The following is a 20,499-nucleotide window of genomic DNA, read 5'->3' as shown; positions in this document are numbered from 1 at the left end:
GAGGCCGACGGCGCTTCAGATGGGAAATATATGTTACTTCTTGTCCTGCCAACTGGAACAGAAAGTTATAAGTGCAAGTCCCTGACTCATGGCGGCTACGAACATGTACGTCATACAAAAGAAATTGTCCCCTCATCCTGAGATCTGCTGGATGTGATCCTGGGATGAGGTCAGGACAGAGCGGCCTCACATACGCCAAACACCCACGATGCAGTGGGCTCCCTGTGGTCACATATAGAATGACGACAGATCTCATCCATGTAATCCACATACTGGAGGCTTATTGTAACATCTGGGCTCCGGAGCAGCTGAGACACAGAACTGACACTTGGCCGAACATCATAGGACTTCGGAATAATTACGTCCCCGGCTGCTACAAGTTTTGTTTAGGTTTTAGTTTTCTAGAGCGGTCACAGATGTTGCTGGATGAAAGGTCAGAGAGTCAGCGCCGAGGGCACAATTCACACTTTCAATGGCTTAAAAGAATGAAGAAGAAGACTCTGTACCTGCAGGATGACCCAGTGTCCTTCCTTGGCTGCCAGATCCAGCGCTTGCTCGGCTACGACCTCCTGTCCCTGCCCTAGAGACACGTTATGTAGGTTCTGATTGTCAAACGTATAACCGAGTTTTCTGCCTGTACAAAAAGAAGAAGGTTTGAAGAACAAGAGTCAGATCCCGACACAATAAAAAGAGAGAGCCATAGACTCCATAGAGGGGATTATCATTCTACTCAGCGTTGTCTGGGTCTGCCTACCTAACCCTTGTGAGAGAGGAAAAGCAACAGTGACGCTCTCATCAACATATCTCATCCTCATATCTCCACCTTATATACCGTCCACATATCTCATCCTCATATCCCTATCGCATATCTCATCCCCATATCTCCACCTTATATACCGTCCACATATCTCATCCTCATATCCCTATCGCATATCTCATCCCCATATCTCCACCTTATATACCGTCCACATATCTCATCCTCATATCCCTATCGCATATCTCATCCCCATATCTCCACCTTATATACCGTCCTCATATCTTATCCTCATATCCCTATCGCATATCTCATCCCCATATCTCCACCTTATATACCGTCCACATATCTCATCCTCATATCCCTATCGCATATCTCATCCTCATATCTCCACCTTATATACCGTCCTCATATCTCATCCTCATATCTCCACCTTATATACCGTCCACATATCTCATCCTCATATCCCTATTGCATATCTCATCCTCATATCTCCACCTTATATACCGTCCTCATATCTCATCCTCATATCTCCACCTTATATACCGTCCACATATCTCATCCTCATATCCCTATCGCATATCTCATCCTCATATCTCCACCTTATATACCGTCCACATATCTCATCCTCATATCCCTATCGCATATCTCATCCTCATATCTCCACCTTATATACCGTCCTCATATCTCATCCTCATATCTCCACCTTATATACCGTCCACATATCTCATCCTCATATCCCTATCGCATATCTCATCCTCATATCTCCACCTTATATACCGTCCACATATCTCATCCTCATATCCCTATCGCATATCTCATCCTCATATCTCCACCTTATATACCGTCCACATATCTCATCCTCATATCCCTATCGCATATCTCATCCTCATATCTCCACCTTATATACCGTCCTCATATCTCATCCTCATATCTCCACCTTATATACCGTCCACATATCTCATCCTCATATCCCTATCGCATATCTCATCCTCATATCTCCACCTTATATACCGTCCACATATCTCATCCTCATATCCCTATCGCATATCTCATCCTCATATCTCCACCTTATATACCGTCCTCATATCTCATCCTCATATCTCCACCTTATATACCGTCCACATATCTCATCCTCATATCCCTATCGCATATCTCATCCTCATATCTCCACCTTATATACCGTCCACATATCTTATCCTCATATCCCTATCACATATCTCATCCTCATATCTCCACCTTATATACCGTCCTCATATCTCATCCTCATATCTCCACCTTATATACCGTCCTCATATCTCATCCTCATATCCCTATCGCATATCTCATCCCCATATCTCCACCTTATATACCGTCCTCATATCTCATCCTCATATCCCTATCGCATATCTCATCCCCATATCTCCACCTTATATACCGTCCACATATCTCATCCTCATATCTCATCCTCATATCCCTATCGCATATCTCATCCCCATATCTCCACCTTATATACCGTCCACATATCTTATCCTCATATCCCTATCGCATATCTTATCCTCATAACTCCACCTTATATACCGTCCTCATATCTCATCCTCATATCCCTATCGCATATCTCATCCCCATATCTCCACCTTATATACCGTCCACATATCTTATCCTCATATCCCTATCGCATATCTCATCCTCATATCTCCACCTTATATACCGTCCACATATCTTATCCTCATATCCCTATCGCATATCTCATCCTCATAACTCCACCTTATATACCGTCCTCATATCTCATCCTCATATCCCTATCGCATATCTCATCCCCATATCTCCACCTTATATACCGTCCACATATCTCATCCTCATATCCCTATCGCATATCTCATCCCCATATCTCCACCTTATATACCGTCCACATATCTCATCCTCATATCCCTATCGCATATCTCATCCCCATATCTCCACCTTATATACCGTCCACACATCTCATCCTCATATCTTATCCTCATGTCCCGTCCTCATATCCCTATCTCATATCTCATCCTCATATCTCCACCTTATATACTGTCCACATATCCCAACCTCATATCTTATCCTCATGTCCCGTCTTCATATCCCTATCTCATCCTCATATCTCCACCTTATATACCGTCCTCATATCTCATCCTCATATCCCTATCGCATATCTCATCCCCATATCTCCACCTTATATACCGTCCACATATCTCATCCTCATATCCCTATCGCATATCTCATCCCCATATCTCCACCTTATATACCGTCCACATATCTCATCCTCATATCCCTATCGCATATCTCATCCCCATATCTCCACCTTATATACCGTCCACATATCTCATCCTCATATCCCTATCGCATATCTCATCCCCATATCTCCACCTTATATACCGTCCACACATCTCATCCTCATATCTTATCCTCATGTCCCGTCCTCATATCCCTATCTCATATCTCATCCTCATATCTCCACCTTATATACTGTCCACATATCCAAACCTCATATCTTATCCTCATATCCCTATTGCACATCTCATCCTCATATCTCCACCTTATATACCGTCCACATATCCCAACCTCATATCCCTATCTCATATCTCATCCTCATATCTCCACCTTACATTCCGTCCACATATCTCAACCTCATATCTTATCCTCATGTCCCGTCTTCATATCCCTATCTCATCCTCATATCTCCACCTTATATACCGTCCACATATCCCAATCTCATATCTTATCCTCATATCCCTATCTCATATCTCATCCTCATATCTCCACCTTATATACCGTCCACATATCTCATCCTCATATCTCATCCTCATATGCTGACCCCGTGTCCTGTCCTTATATTATGACCTTGTGTCCTGTCCTTATATTCTGACCTTGTGTCCTGTCCTCATATCCCATCCTCATATGCCGACCCCATGTCCCGACACATTAATATCCTGCCTCATTCACCTAGTCATCTCAGTTACCTTGTTTCTCAACATCTTTCAGGGGGTCCACACCAGGAGATAAGATAAAGAACATTGGCGTGCTCGGCCCAGACTCCTCGTACGATGTTGCAAAGTCAAGGGATCTACCCACTACATATTTACTACCCAGCTTTTCCTCCACAAAGTCCCTGGAAGAGAACAAAATGGCAAAATATAAATCTAGTTAGTCTAAATTTTACTAGTGTGAGGGCTGTAGATCTAAATCAGACTACTGTACAGTTCTTACTGTGTATACTAATGTTTCCAAATTAGGGTGCCTCCAGCTGTAGCCTTTGGCTTTCCGGGCATGCTGGAAGTTGTAGTTTTGCAACAGCTGAAGGCACACTGGTTGGGAAACACTGTACTACATCTACCACAATGCATCACTGTACTCTGTACAACCACTTAACCAGCAGGGAAATGGGTCACCTGAGCGAACAGGAAACCAGCAGAAATGCAACATGCAGCTCTGTGCAGGAGTATAAGACAGGATGTAAACATAAAGTAACACAGTGACCAAAGGAAAATAAAATAAGAACTAGGAAATGGAACATAGAGATGGAGGGGGCAGCCATACTGTGTACAGCTGGGCAGGGGATGGGGCCGCCTCTCTGGAGATGGAGATTGGAGCAGTAACCTCTAATGTCTCCTCAGCTGCACACTTGGATCATTTCCTTTGCTGTAGGCCGCCAGCTCCTCTGCTCAGCTGCAGCCCGATGAGTCTCTCTCTACACTTATTATATTGTGTTACATCTTCTCAGCACTGAGCTCAGGGGGGGCGCTATAGTAAAGTCTATTGAAAGTTGCTGTATTATTTTCACACTCTCAGGTTATCTGCAAGAAGAAAGATACTTTCCATCACCCTGTCATATGGCTCTCACCCTGTCATACCGCCCCCTCACCCTGTCATACCGCCCCCTCACCCTGTCATACCGCCCTCAGCCTGTCATACCGCCTTCACCTTGTCCTTACGCCCTTACCATGTCAAACTGCCCTCACCCTGTCAAACCGCCCTCACCCTGTCATACTGCCCTTACCATGTCATACTGCTCTCACCCTGTCATACCACCCTCACCCTGTCATACCACCCTCACCCTGTCATACCACCCTCACCCTGTCATACAGCCCTCACCCTGTCATACCGCCCTCACCCTGTCATACCGCCCTTACCCTGTCATACCGCCCTTACCCTGTCATACCACCCTCACCCTGTCATACCGCCTTCACCATGTCATACAGCCCTCACCCTGTCATACCGCCCTCACCCTGTCATACCGCCCTCACCCTGTCATACCGCCCTCACCCCAACTACACTCCCAAAACCTCAAGAGATTTTTACATCACCTGCTGTAAATACAGAGTATGACCATGAGAATGGAGGTAAATCTTAAAGGGAAACTGACAGCAGGGTCACCCGAACCCAATGTCAGAAGATATCCAGCTTTATTCAAAATCCACAATAAAAGCAAGTAAAGCAACTCTTAGCATGTCATCAGATGCGTTTCAGGCACATGCGCACCCTTCTTCAGTGATGCCCAATGTCAGGCAAGCGTTCTGTTATGTAGTATGCACAGTGGGAGGAGAAGGTTCCCCAACCAATCAGCTGCAAATTACCAGCAGAACACCTGGGACAGGTAAAATACCTAAACAATGGTTTCAGTATACAAATGCTAAAACATAGTGGTAAAACAAACATCGGTGATACAAGTATGGTAATGCATTGTAGTGGTACAAATATGTGTAGATACATAGCAGACAAGCTACTAAGAATAAATGTATCAAACTTACAACCTGCAAATGCATTGTAAAGTGCAGAGAAACCGCATTGTCTGAACAGGAAGCATAACTGTCCCTAGTAATGGAAAAGCAGTTCACGCCTAAGGTTCAAACCTTGCGGTGAACGAGTACCTAGTGTGAACTGCTAGTATGCTTCATGTTCTAGCAATTTTCTGTGCAAATAACCTTTGCATGGTCCCATAATTAACTGCTTAATGCCATAAATATGAAAAAGGATGTATTACTATTGTGCACACTTCTGAAATGCAGAGAAGCAGCTGTCATGTTGTGCAGAGCATTGCCTGTAATGTCATTGAGATGTTCCAATGCCCTAACTTTCATTTTGCAGGAAGTACCCCCTACATACTCTGGCTGGCATTGTATACACTCAATGACATATACCAGGTTACAAGAATTGCAATTCACGTTCTGCTTCATATTGTAACTTTTATTTCCTGTTGCATTGGAAAAGGTTTCACAAGCTTAAACATAATGCAAAAGCGATAGACAGAGAGCCGGCACTGTAGTGGGTTTGGGTTATCCCGTGTATTGCTGAAGCTGGGCTGTATGTGAATGGACGGGTGGTGCGGCAGTGATGTCAGGGGTGCGCTTACATGGAACAAAAAGTGTTGTGTAATACAGCTGAAGAGACAGTACACGAGCTCGGCTGAGCTCACCTTCCTTCCTCCTCTCGACCAGTACTCCTGTATTCCATGTAACTCCTGGAATAAAGTTCCCTCTTCTTTGGCAGAAAGCGGGAGAGTGCGTTTTATGTACTGTCTCTTCGGCTGTATTACAAACTTAAACATGATTACACATTCGGCAAATTCTGCTGCCACATTTATAAAAGCCCTTGTGACATAACCAACTGGTGTCCTTATTGCATTGTTCAGAGAGTACCATGCTGGGTGACAAAGTTTTAGCCTTTTTGGGGACAATATGGCAACCACCCACAAGTAATTGGGAAATATTATGGTCTTGCTGTAAGAGATGAAGATGTCTGTAAATGATCTGTTTAATGTGACTGAACTGAGGAGAGTGTGACGGCCACTACGGGTTTATGTGTTAAAGTTTTTTTGGGTGGTTTTAAGTGCACGGGATGAATAGCCTCTGTCTAGGAGTCTACATGAAGCCTCATATATTTAAGACTCAATTTCTTCTAATGCAAGTAAATTCTCCAACTGGAATGGATCGGGTTGTGTGTGGAGGATGATTACTGCTTGCCTGTAAAATCGTGTTCCCTACCATGGGTTTCCAATAAGTGGCCACTGAAATGACACTATTACTTAAGTTCTAAATTAAGGAAGGCCATCACAGACGGCTCAAAATGGAACGTGAAACTGAGGTTGACATGATTATTATTGATGTAACTCACAGTGGTATGGCCGTCATATTCCCCCCCTCCAAATGAGGAGGAGATCATCTATGTAACGGCCATACCACTGTATGTGAGACGCAAATGGATTTTAAGAAGTGGAGAAAATAAATTGTGATTCCCAAAAAGACACAGTGAGATTCACCAGGGATGGTGAGTGTCTAGCACCCATCGACACCCCACTCTTTTGGATACAAAAAGTATTGTCACATATGAAATAGTTTCTTGTTATAAGAAACCATACACAAGTTTTGATCCTGAAGAACAGGTGTATAATGACTATGGGTCCAGAGATGATAATCAAGGGCAACAGACTAGGGAATGCTGGTGTAAAGCGAAGTGATATCACAAGTGAGCCAGCAAAAACCTGGTACCCACACTGTTGCCTCGAACTCCCTGAGATCATCTCTGGAGTCCCTGAAATATGCAGGTACCCTCTGAACAAGTGGCTGCAATAGCTGGTCTACCCAAATGGAAAGGCGTTCCAAAAGGGAACCGCAACTGGACATGATGGGGCGCATGGGTGAAGGGGAATTGATTTTATGGGTTTTGGGTTTTGCCTTTTCCCAACAGTAATTTTAGGGTCTCTCCACAGGTGATCAATGGGATTTAGATCTGGACTCATTGCTGACACTTCAGAACTCTCCAGAGCTTTGTTGTCATCCATTTCTGGGGGCTTTTTGATGAATGTTTGGGGTCATTGTCCTGCTGGAAGACCCAAGATCTCGGACACAACCCAGCTTTCTGACACTGGGCTGTACAGTGCGACTCAAAATCCATTGGTAATCCTCAGATTTCATGATGCCTTGTACACATTCAAGGCCCCCAGTGCCAGAGGCAGCAAAACAACCCTTTTCTTTGTAGGCCTCATTCCGTTTTCGGTAAACAGTAGAATGATCTGCTTTACCAAAAAGCTCTATCTTGGTCTCATCTGTCCACAAGACGTTTTCCCAGAAGGATTTTAGTTACTCAAGTTCATTTTGGTGAAATGTAGTCTTGTTTTTTATGTCTCTGTGTCAGCAGTGGGGTTCTCCTGGGTCTCCTCCATAGTGGGGTCCTCCTGGGTCTCCTCCATAGTGGGGTTCTCCTGGGTCTCCTCCATAGTGGGGTCCTCCTGGGTCTCCTCCATAGTGGGGTCCTCCTGGGTCTCCTCCATAGTGGGGTCCTGCTGGGTCTCCTCCATAGTGGGGTCCTCCTGGGTCTCCTCCATAGTGGGGTCCTCCTGGGTCTCCTCCATAGTGGGGTCCTCCTGGGTCTCCTCTATAGTGGGGTCCTCCTGGGTCTCCTCCATAGTGGGGTCCTCCTGGGTCTCCTCCATAGTGGGGTCCTCCTGGGTCTCCTCCATAGTGGGGTCCTCCTGGGTCTCCTCCATAGCGTTTCATTTCATTTAAATGTTGACGGATAGTTCGTGCTGACACTGATGCTCCCTGAGCCTGCAGGACAGCGTGAATATCTTTGGAACTTGTTTGGGGCTGCTTATCCATCATCTGGACTATCCTGCGTTGACACCTTTCATTAATTTTTCTCTTCCGTCCACGCCCAGGGAGATTAGCTACAGTGCCATAGGTGGAAAATTTCTTGATAATGTTGCGCACTGTGGACAAAGGCAAATCTAGATCTCTGGAGATAGACTTGTAACCTTGAGATTTTTCCACAATTTTGGTTCTCAAGTCCTCAGACAGTTCTCTTCTCCTCTTTCTGTTACCCGCGCTTAGAGTGGCGCACACAGACACACAATGCAAAGACTAAGTGGACATCTCTCCTTTTTATCTGCTTTCGGGTGGGATTTTTATATTGCCGACACCTATACAGTTATGCTTCCTGTTCAGACAATGCGGTTTCTCTGCACTTTACAATGCATTTGCAGGTTGTAAGTTTGATACATTTATTCTTAGTAGCTTGTCTGCTATGTATCTACATATATTTGTACCACTACAATGCATTAGCATACTTGTATCACCGATGTTTGTGCCTTTGTATACTGAAACCATTGTTTAGGTGTTTTACCTGTCCCAGGTGTTCCTGCTGGTAATTTGCAGCTGATTGGTTGGGGAACCTTCTCCTCCCACTGTGCATACTACATGACAGAACGCTTTCCTGAGATTGGGCATCACTGAAGAAGGGTGCGCATGCGCCCAAAACGTGTCTGATGACATGCTAACAGTTGCTGTACTTGCTTTTATCGTGGATTTTGAATAAAGCTGGATATCTTCTGACATTGCTGGATCACTGCTTTTCTTACGAGTCCTTCGCATCCGGCTGGGTGCTAGATCCGAGCAAGTCCATGTGGTAGAGGGTGAGCTGGATACAGAACTTTGTTCACATTGCAGGTATACAATGATACCTGCAGATTGTACTGTATATATCATCTGCTCAGCTCCTCCTGCTCTATAACATGATACCTGCAGATTGTACTGTATTGTATATATCATCTGCTCTGCTCCTCCTGCTCTATAACATGTTACCTGCAGATTGTACTGTATTGTATATATTATCTGCTCAGCTATTGTACTGTAATGTATATATAACATCTGCTCAGTTCCTCCTGCTCTATAACATGATACCTGCAGATTGTAATGTATTGTATATATCATCTGCTCAGCTCCTCCTGCTCTATAACATGTTACCTGCAGATTGTACTATATTGTATATATCATCTGCTCTGCTCCTCCTGCTCTATAACATGTTACCTGCAGATTGTACTGTATTGTATATATTATCTGCTCAGCTATTGTACTGTAATTTATATATAGCATCTGCTCAGCTCCTCCTGCTCTATAACATGATACCTGCAGATTGTACTGTATTGTATATATCATCTGCTCAGCTCCTCCTGCGCTATAACATGTTACCTACAGATTGTACTGTATTGTATATATTATCTGCTCAGCTATTGTACTGTATTGTATATATATCATCTGCTCAGCTCCTCCTGCTCTATAACATGATACCTGCAGATTGTACTGTATTGTATATATTATCTGCTCAGCCATTGTACTGTATTGTATATATATCATCTGCTCAGCTCCTCCTGCTCTATAACATGATACCTGCAGATTGTACTGTATTGTATATATCATCTGCTCAGCTCTTCCTGCTCTATAACATGATACCTGCAGATTGTACTGTACTGTATATATCATCTGCTCAGCTCCTCCTGCTCTATAACATGTTACCTGCAGATAGTAGTGTATTGTATATATCATCTGCTCAGCTCCTCCTGCTCTATAACATGATACCTGCAGATTGTACTGTATTGTATATATCATCTTCTCAGCTCCTCCTGCTCTATAACATGATACCTGCAGATTGTACTGTATTGTATATATAATCTGCTCAGCTCCTCCTGCTCTATAACATGATACCTGCAGATTGTACTGTATTGTATATATCATCTGCTCAGCTCCTCCTGCTCTATAACATGTTACCTGCAGATTGTACTGTATTGTATATATCATCTGCTTTGCTCCTGCTGCTCTATAATATAATGCTGATAGATTAGATAGCATTTTTATTGAGACAGGTTCCCTTTAATTCTGTTGCTATCTGATTTCCTCGTTTTAGCGGTTTGGTAAAGGCCTGACTCTAGTGTATATGTAATGGCACATGATGTCCTCACCTAACGGCATAAGTCATGCGGTCAGGGCGTAGCGCTCTCATCATACACAGTCTTTGAAGGGCGGTCTTGCTCTTCCATTCCTGAGGAAACTTTTCCTTTTCTGGACATTCTGACTCCACAAACTTCTTCCAGCGCTTGGCTGACCCTTCTATATCTCGATCCAAGTTTCGGAACTCATCCATGGATGAAAGAGCCTATGGAGGAGAGGAGAATCATGTAAGATGAGGGAGAGATGTCACAATCATCTGGCCACCAAGACATAAGAATGGGGGTTGCTTATCCCGCCCCCCCCCCCAAAGTGGATGAAGTGGCAGCGTGCATGCTTTGGTCTCCTCTCCACTAACTTTTTACAGGACTTGGCTATTATTCTAAGTCCCATAGTGAATAGAAAGGTGGTGAAACGTGCACAGTGCCATTCCATTCATTGAGAGGAGAAGGGAACTCCCTTCTTGTGAGCGGCTATCCTGTGCAGGTAATAACTGTTGAATAAGTTATTCAGAATTGTATCTTTCTATCACAGCAGCACCACACCTGTTCTCAGGTTGTATGTGGCATAACTCAGTTTCATTCACTTAAATGTAAATGTGCTGCAATACCACTCACAACCTGATGACAAGAGTGAAATTGAGAGCCCCGATCCCCCGCAGATCCAGTTCGGTCTTCAAATTTTTTGTTGTCCTCCTGCTTGCGAGATGGCTGCTTGGTGCAGGACCTGTCAACTTAGCCAATAACTGGCCGAGGAGAGACACCCTTATGGTCAGTGACTGGCTGAGCAGGCACAGCGGGAGGTCAACTCGGAAACAGGAGGAAGGCAATCAGATGGAGCCTAACAGTAGCGGCTGGACACCGGAGCTAGGTAAGTATGCCTTTTTTTTCTTTTACAGGCCCAAGGACCATAGTAATTTTTATACAAGCCCTGGAATATCCCTTTAAACACTGACCCAGGGTAATGAGATGGAGGAAGCATAGGGAGTGTACAATAAGTCTGCTTTTCAAGGTGAACAGCAAACTAATGGAGGCCTAAGCCAGGTAATGGGAGCCAGAGCTGGGTAATAGGGGCCTGAGCCGAGTAATGGGGGTCTGAGCAAAGTAATGGGGGTCTGAGCAAAGTAATGGGGGCTGGAGCCAGGTAATGGGGGCCTAAGTCGGGTAATGGGGGTCTGAGGGAAGTAATGGGGGTCTGAGCCAAGTAATGGGGGCCTGAGCCAGGTAATGGGGGTCTGAGCCAGGTAATGGGAGTCAGAGCTGGGTAATAGGGGCCAGAGCAGGGTAATGGGGGTATGAGCAAAGTAATGGGGCTGGAGCTAGGTAATGGGGGCCTGAGTCGGGTAATGGGAGTCTGAGGGAAGCAATGGAGGTCTGAGCCAAGTAATGGGGGCCTGAGCCAGGTAATGGGGGCCTGAGCCAGGTAATGGGGGCCTGAGCCAGGTAATGGGGTCTGAGCCAGGTAATGAGGGCCTGAGCCAGGTAATGAGGGCCTGAGCCAGGTAATGGGGGCCTGAACCAGGTAATGGGGGCCTGAACCAGGTAATTGGATGAGGAGGGAAAAGGGAGGCCCTTGTGTCCAGCGCTGCTCGGTCCAGGGATGATTCAGGCAAGATGTAGATTTAAAAAAGGTTTATTTATATATTAAATAAATAAAACTGTTATTTAAAAGTGCATGCAGGCAATAACGCGTTTCGGGATCAGCATATCCCTTCTTCAGATTGCCTGAGCCAGGTAATGGGGGCCTGAGCCAGGTAATGGGGGCCTGAGCCAGGTAATGGGAGTCTGAAGGAAGCAATGGGGGTCTGAGCCAAGTAATGGGGACCTGAGCAGGGTAATGGGGGTCTGAGCAGGGTAATGGGGGTCTGAGCAAAGGAATGGGGGTCTAGGCCAAGTAATGGGGGCCAGAGCCAGGTAATAGGGGCCTGAACCAGGTAATGGGGGTCTGGGCCAGGTAATGGGGGTCTTTAGCAGATGTCCTCCAGTATCTGATAAGTAAAATATAAAAAGTCTTCACACAAGAGAACCATTCAGGGGCTCCAGTTTACCGATAAGAAGCCCTGCTTACAAAGACGTGAGTATCTGTGACGAGGTCCTAGTGCTCTGGGCTGAGAGGCGGCTTTGTCTCTGTGTTTGTGCGGAGGCCACCAGAGTGTAATAACGCTCTGCACACAGGACGGATGCGCTTTTATCAGAGTCTCCTGCCAAAGGCAACTCTACAGACAAGAGTCGAGCACTGCAGCTGTGAGCAGCCCTGGACGTGCTCCATGCACAATAACTCTGGGCATCTCTGGGACACCCACAGTTTACTAAACAGGAGGAAAAGGGGGGGGCATATATTTAACCCTTCACAGAGAAGTTCATTTTTTCCTCTACAGCATGAATGCACCACAGCCCAGTTGTTTAATTTACTTTGCCAAGGTAAACAAAAAGGCGGGGTCACAATACAGCGCCTCCCAATGGTCACATCAACCTATCTGGGCAGATAAAATAATGTATTCACAGACATTTACTGAAATTATCCTGGTTATATCTGCATCTAGGAGAGCAGGGTGACAACCAATATGGCTGCTATTATAGCTACCACTAAGGTTGTCACCCAGCTTTCCCCAGAAGTAGATATAACAAGTGCTCTCTGCTCTCCTTATCATTCAGGGCTCTGGGAGAGGTGGGTGCTGGATATATTGGTTGTTAATCTGTGCGTCTATAGCGGTGGTGTCTCTTGCATAACTACAACTCCCAGCATGCCCGGACAGCCAGCGGCTGTCCGGGCATGCTGGGAGTTGTAGTTTTGCAACAACTGGATGGCTGCAAGTTGGACACCCTTAATGATTAAACTTTAATGTCGCCACTCTCTTGATTAGAGATGTTCTGCAGCAGGTTTGACTGCTAGGTGGCAATGTTCCAGTAGGTTTCGATTTTTGGTTGGAATTGACTGTATAGTGACTACTTCAGCAATCATCGGATATGGCGAATATCTCTCTTTTTTTTGGTATTTCCATTCAACAAGAGGGTCAGTGATCAGTCTTTAACCCTTCAATTGACACCTCCCAATGGCCGATGATCTGCTGTGCAGAGTGGCATAGCTATGAAGAGATGCAGCACTATAGGGGTACAGTGATTTACAGATGGTCACTTTATTTTGCATATAGATTTTATGCAGCATCTTATAAGCCCCTTAACACCGTTAGCACTGGGGTGCAACAACCCCCCCAGCACTGATCTGTCATTCACTACCTCTAAGGATTAGGCTGTATATGAGCTGGGATCCAGTTGACACAGTGACCAATACTAGAAAGTAGGGGGTTAAGTTAACTACCGCACCATCACATTGTTATAACAAATAAAATGCCTACAGCTTTCTAACCTTGCCCCAGGGCATCTACTGTTCCTGGAATTGGCGCTCACGTGACGTGACTGGTGGTGTCCCAGTTTAGTAGTCCTTGAGCGTTGACACTGACAGAAGGCACACAGTCCAGATTAGCAGCAGGGGGCGCCCCGTGTCAAGTCATACACTCACCTTGATGCCACCCCAGGACTGGTTGGAGAGGAAATCTACAGGGCTTGTCAGGCCGGGCTGAGCTGGGTACCTCAGGAGGAAATCTAACTCAACCGTATTTATCTCCTTACTCATCAGCAGGATCTAGAAACAGAAGAGAAGGTCAATGATCGGATGGTTGAGGGGTGGATACTCACAAGTCCGGGATCATAATGTAGTCAGTGACCGACCTGGAAGGCGACTTGTGCAGTGTACGTCAGTTTGTCACACTCGAAGAGGCCCCTGGTTGTGTACTGGAAGACGGAGAAGGTGATGCTGTCAATGAGGTTAGTGACGCGCTGCTTCAGGACCTCGTCTGCCGGAGCCTTCTGGACAGCCTGCTGGAAAACAACGCTGAACGCCTGGAAAGACAAAAAGTAGATTTTTTATGTTTACCTTAAAATCTCTTTCTAGGAGGATCCATTGGGGGACACAGAGAATGTGGGACGTACCAAAGCAGTCCCCAGTCAACTCGGAATCAGGCAGAAGACTGAGCCACTGCCACCTGCAACACCTTGCGACCCAAACCAGCGTCAGTTGACGCAAACGTGTGCACGTGGTAGAATTTAGTGAAAGTGTGCAAAGAAGACCAGATGGCCGCCTTACTGACTTGTAAGGCCGAAGCCCTATTGCAGAGCGCCCAAGAAGCCCCAACGGAACACGTGGAATACAAGGACCAAGAAGGGAGAGCGACAAGAAAGAGCCGCCAGCTTGGAGACCCTCATAATGGAGGTAATCGCGATGAGGAAGGCGACCTTCCACGAAAGGATGCGAAGAGAGGCATCCCGGAGAGGTTCGAACGGAGCCTCCCTCAAAGCGCTAAGCACCAGGTTGAGATCCCAAGGAGGAGTGGGAGACTTGCTGGAGAGGGCGATAGGGGAAGTGGGCGAAAGGGACCGCCTGCATGGCTGCCACCATCCGGCCTGGCCCAGGACAGCAAAGCGGAGGAAATGCTGATGGGCGGGGAAAATGGGGATGTGTAGATAGGCATCCCGGATATCCACTGAAAAAAAGGAACTCCCCCTGATCCATGGATGCCATCACGGAGCGGAGGGACTCCATGCAAAAATGAGGTAGCTGCAAATGGCGGTTGAGTAGCCTGAGGTCCAGAATGGAGCGTGCAGAGCCCTCTTTCTTGGGGACAACTAAGAGATTAGAGTAGAACCCTGAAAAGTGCTCCCCTGGAGGAACTGGCACAATCACTCCCTGAGCGAGAAGGGTACTTAAAGCGACCTGATAGGCCACCGCCAAAGAAGGGGAACGAGGAGGGCGGGATCGGAAGAAACGAGGAAAAAGGAGAAAAGAACCTACAAACAGGCCCTAGCTATAAAATAAGAAAAGAAGACCAGGTCTGGAGAGCTCCAGACCTGTGTCTGCCTCCTACTGATTAGTTCACGGTCAGTAGGCGGGGTATATCCTGCCAGGAGGGGCCGACTTTCTTTTGTATGCCTAGTGTCAGCAAGATATACCCACGGTCTCTGTGTCCCCCAATGGAGCCGACGGAGAAAGTCAAGTTATAGCGGATCTTTACTGTTATTATTGTGCAGTGTGCAGTCATGGCCTGTAGGGAGGCGTACATACACTATATAAGAGACTGCTGTTTGATTGAAAACTGGCTACGGTTCTATGTTATCAGCGGCCATCTTAGTCTTGTAATCAGCCCTTAGGTCATGTGCGATTCTACAAGCATCAGAATGTATTCATGCAGATTTAACAGAATATGCAGCAAAAACAGCAAACGTTACATGTGGATTTTGTTGCAGACTCACTATGGATCTGCCCAATACAGAGAGAGTGGTCAAAAAATCACAAATCCACAACATAATGAGCTGCTGCAAATCTGCAGGTAAATTTTGCAGCAGTTGTGACGCACAGGGGGGGGGGGGGGTCCAAGTCACATCATATCAGCAGGTACAGCAAAAGCGGAAGGAGCTAGCTAGGACGACCTCTTTATCTCACTAAAGTGCTGCCCCCTTCCCTTATCACTGCCAATCTAGGCACAGATCCACGGTGCCTAATGGTGAATACAGCCCTGCCCACATTGTCCTCTCCAATAGCTGGGTATCCACTGGGATTTTTGCTATGGGTGCCCCCTGAATCCCCACTATATGATGACTCCACACATGATCCACATTCAGGAATTTCTGACCTTCAGGGAGAACTGGTACATGGGATGGATCTTGTTTAGGTCGTTCATTATAAAGTAGAGCAGAGAGGCGCGAGCGGCGGCCGGGCGATAGTGTTCACGAGCTTCATTCAGTTTCACTTCAGTCACTTTGGCTTCTTGAACCTGGAGGAAGAAAAGAAAACATGTGAATTGATGGATGTTTAATGACAGACAACACCGGCTGCTATACCCAGGCAAGAGAGATTATAACCAGATCCCTACCGTGCAGACATCCAGTGATCCCTATGGAAGCAGCGGTCTAATAACCATAGTGTGAACAGGGCAGTGATTTCAAACACAGCACCACCCCTGTCCTCAGGTTATGTGCGTTATTACAACTCTGCTCCATTCACTTCTATAGAACTGAGCTGCAAAACCACACACAACCTGAAGACAAGAGTGGCGCTGTTTCTGGACTAAATATCTATGTTTCTTTCTAATCCCGGATAACCCCTTTAATGGCAATGCTTTATGGGAAAGGCCTGTGAATAAAGAATTTTCGTTAACAGACTTTACAGGAATAACTTACCTTCTCTTCTATTTCGGCGGCCGTCTTCTTGGTGATTTCGAGGTTCTCCACCAATTCTATGTCCCCGAGGAAATTTCCAGAGGCGGATGAGAGGCGAGACAGCAGATTGTCTTCCAGAGTCTTCAGGGTGATCTTAAATCCGTTCTGCTGCTTGGTCAGATTTGACTGTATTAAAGAAAAAATTTAAAGAAAATCAGAATGTGGGTAAAGTTCTATAACAAAGGGGGAGTCCAAATTGCGTTAAGTGATCAGATTTATGTAAAAATTTGGCCTCCTGCCAATTAATATTTGCTGTCCTGGTGGGCGGTCAGATTAGCGGTAACGTAATTCGGGTGCGTAGGATTTTATCAGAAATGTGATAGTTGGGCCAAATAACAATTATTGCATCTGGTGCCATGGTAACCCTTTAAGTGGTACGGACTATGAGATCAGACATTCAGTCTTTGCAGCCAGGGTGCCTCAAGCTGTTGCAAAACTACAACTCCCAGCCAAAGGCTGTTCAGGCATGCAGAGAGTTGTAGTTTTGCAACAGCTGGAGGCCCTCTGGTCAGGAAAAACTGCCTTACAGCATAATGAAAAGTGAGATGTTCTTGGTTCCCCAAAAAGCAAAACTACAACTCCCAGCATGCCCGGACAGCCAAAGGCTGTCCGGGCATGCTGGGAGTTGTAGTTTTGCAACAGCTGCAGGCACCCTGGATGGGAAACACTGCCTTTTAAAGCATAATAAAAATGTTCTTGGTTTACCGTAATGCAAAACTACAACTCCCAGCATGCCCGAACAGCCTGTGTAAGTTATAGTTTTGCAACAGCTGGACTGACCCTGGGTGTCTTGAAAAAAAAATGCTCTTGTTTTACTATGATGCGAGTCCACAACTCCCAGCATGCCTAGACAGCCATGGACTGTCGAGGCATGCCGGGAGTCTTAGTTTTGCAACAGCTGGAGGCACCCTGGTTGGGAAACACTACCCTTACAGCATAATGAAAAGTGAGATGTTCTTGGTTTACCAGTCAGGAGTGTACCATCCTGACATCTAGTGGTCAATATAAAAACTACACTTTTAATTTGTTAAGTTTTTACAATATAAAAAAAACTGCGCAAAATTGTAAAAAAAAACAGTCACTTTCTGGTGATAGAACGCACGTCATTTAGAGCTAATTAGCCCCACATGCCCTAATGTAAACGCTTTACGAATGGTCAAAAGACATTGGATATTCTGGAGATACCTCCATCAAGATCCAGTAGTGGTGACTGCACCTTCTGAACCTCCTAGATATGCACTAGAGCTAAACAGAGTAAAGCAAGTACTACAAGTCAAAGCCGGCACCTATACAGAAATACAACGCTGCAGGATTCCAGCACGGCATCTCCGCTTCCGGAAAAACTTTACTTTTAAGCAGAAGAATAAAGAAATGTGATAAAAATCAAGCGATTTAAGAAGCGTGCCCGTCTGGGCTGCGGACGCGGAGTGGTAATCTGAACATCTTCCTGGGCTGATTGCAGCCGCATCCCTTTGGATGTGTTTGTATTAAAATAAAAAAGAAAGAAGAAATAATTCCAATTTATCATCCGTCCGGAGCTCCTGATTACTGCAGATAAGAAACTTTTTCTCACAAAGGAAAATTAGCCGGTGCGGCAGCGACTGTGTCGGGCGAGAGGTTTAATCTCTCCTCCCCCCTCCTATTGCATTTATTAGGAAGGACCCGCTCGGTGACTCTTTAAAGGGGAACACCGCATCATCTTCACACTGAGCAGCATAGCTGTAGGTTAGGGCTTTGTTCATACTAGGGATATTTTTCCTTGTCAGAACAGACCCCAGTATACGTCATTGGGGATGTCTGACCCTGCGGTTATGGTTTCTATTAAAGGGGTACTCCTCCCCTAGACATCTTATCCCCTATCCAAAGGATAAGATGTCTGATTGCGGGGCCCCGCGGCTGGGGATCCCTGCGATCTCCCTGCTGCACTCGGCGTTTGTTTAGAGCGTTGGGTGCAGCGCTGGAGGATCATGATGTCACGGCTATGTCCCCTTAATGAAAAGCTATGGGAGAGTGCCACGCCCCCTCCCATAGACTTGCATTGAGGGGGCATGGCCGTGACGTCACGAGCCTCTGCACTGCATCACCAGTGATCCAGAGCGAAGTTCATTCCGTACACCGGATGTCTGGGGTGCTGCAGCCAAGATCAAGGTGGTCCCCAGCGGCGGATAGGGGATAAGATGTCTGGGGGCGGAGTACCCTTTTAATGGTGTGAACATAGCCTGATATGGATGTGCAGTGATAAAGCCGCCTGCTGGATCAGACATTTTTATTGCCATCTTACGGTACATGGATGTGCAGTGATAAAGCCGCCTGCTGGATCAGACATTTTTATTCCCGTCTTACGGTACATGGATGTGCAGTGATAAAGAAGCCTGCTGGATCAGACATTGTTATTCCCATCTTACGGTACATGGATGTGCAGTGATAAAGCCGCCTGCTGGATCAGACATTTTTATTCCCGTCTTACGGTACATGGATGTGCAATGATAAAGCCGCCTGCTGGATCAGACATTGTTATTCCCGTCTTACGGTACATGGATGTGCAATGATAAAGCCGCCTGCTGGATCAGACATTGTTATTCCCGTCTTACGGTACATGGATGTGCAGTGATAAAGCCGCCTGCTGGATCAGACATTTTTATTCCCGTCTTACGGTACATGGATGTGCAATGATAAAGCCGCCTGCTGGATCAGACATTGTTATTCCCGTCTTACGATACATGGATGTGCAATGATAAAGCCGCCTGCTGGATCAGACATTTTTATTCCCGTCTTACGGTACATGGATGTGCAGTGATAAAGCCGCCTGCTGGATCAGACATTTTTATTCCCGTCTTACGGTACATGGATGTGCAGTGATAAAGCCGCCTGCTGGATCAGACATTTTTATTCCCGTCTTACGGTACATGAATGTGCAGTGATAAAGCCGCCTGCTGGATCAGACATTGTTATTCCCGTCTTACGGTACATGGATGTGCAGTGATAAAGCCGCCTGCTGGATCAGACATTGTTATTCCCGTCTTACGGTACATGGATGTGCAGTGACGTCACCGCCTGCTGGATCAGACATTGTTATTCCCGTCTTACGGTACATGGATGTGCAGTGACGTCACCGCCTGCTGGATCAGACATTGTTATTCCCGTCTTACGGTACATGGATGTGCAGTGGATCAGACATTGTTAATCCCGTCTTACGGTACATGGATGTGCAGTGATGTCACCGCCATGTACAGTGCTGCCCTCATTACCTTCAGCTCCTCCAGGTCCGGCCGCTCCATGCTCACCACCGCCGCCAGCAGCTGGTCCTCCAGCCCATCCCGGGTGACCGTAAAGTTGATCAGTGTGCACTGCGCCTGCATCTCGGGCTGGTAATGCGGGTTGGCGAGTTTTGTGTGCAGAATTAGTCGGAAGTTGGGACTGTTCTCGCACTCCTTGTCACCAATCTTAATGTACCTGAAAGGGAGGACAAAGGTCAAGGACAATTGATAATTTTTAAGAACACTAATAATTATAATTCCTCATTTATTTATATAGCACCAACATATACCATAGTGCTGCACTCAAATCAGTCCCTGTCCTATTGGGCCTCACCATCATATTTCCTAATCCACCTGTCCGTATGCTTTGGAGTGTGGAAGGAAGGGAACACTATAAGGGTACGTTCACACTGTGGAATCTCCGCTCTGGCGGCCGTCGTCGAAAATACTTTGCCGGTAAGACTGTGCGGCACTGCGCCGTCATCAATGAC

At 46.1% G+C, this 20,499-nt stretch overlaps 1 protein-coding gene across 1 annotated transcript in view; it reads right to left on the bottom strand.

Annotated features, from left to right (window-relative positions):
* DNAH9 (dynein axonemal heavy chain 9) overlaps positions 1–20,499 on the bottom strand; it is a 264,791-nt gene that overhangs the window by 23,669 nt on the left and 220,623 nt on the right. Inside the window, exons 55-62 of the mRNA XM_056549442.1 lie at positions 20,000–20,204; positions 16,713–16,877; positions 16,166–16,306; positions 14,208–14,378; positions 13,999–14,121; positions 10,494–10,687; positions 3,724–3,872; positions 507–634 (exon numbers count right to left, since the gene is read on the bottom strand). Of these exons, the coding sequence (XP_056405417.1) occupies positions 507–634; positions 3,724–3,872; positions 10,494–10,687; positions 13,999–14,121; positions 14,208–14,378; positions 16,166–16,306; positions 16,713–16,877; positions 20,000–20,204 (1,276 nt within the window). The remainder of the gene's footprint in view (positions 1–506; positions 635–3,723; positions 3,873–10,493; positions 10,688–13,998; positions 14,122–14,207; positions 14,379–16,165; positions 16,307–16,712; positions 16,878–19,999; positions 20,205–20,499) is intronic.

Source organism: Hyla sarda, chromosome 13, assembly GCF_029499605.1.
Source record: "Hyla sarda isolate aHylSar1 chromosome 13, aHylSar1.hap1, whole genome shotgun sequence".
Lineage (NCBI taxonomy): Eukaryota > Metazoa > Chordata > Amphibia > Anura > Hylidae > Hyla > Hyla sarda.
The sequence above is the reverse complement of the archived record's forward strand: the minus strand, read 5'-3'. Positions and strand labels throughout refer to the sequence as shown.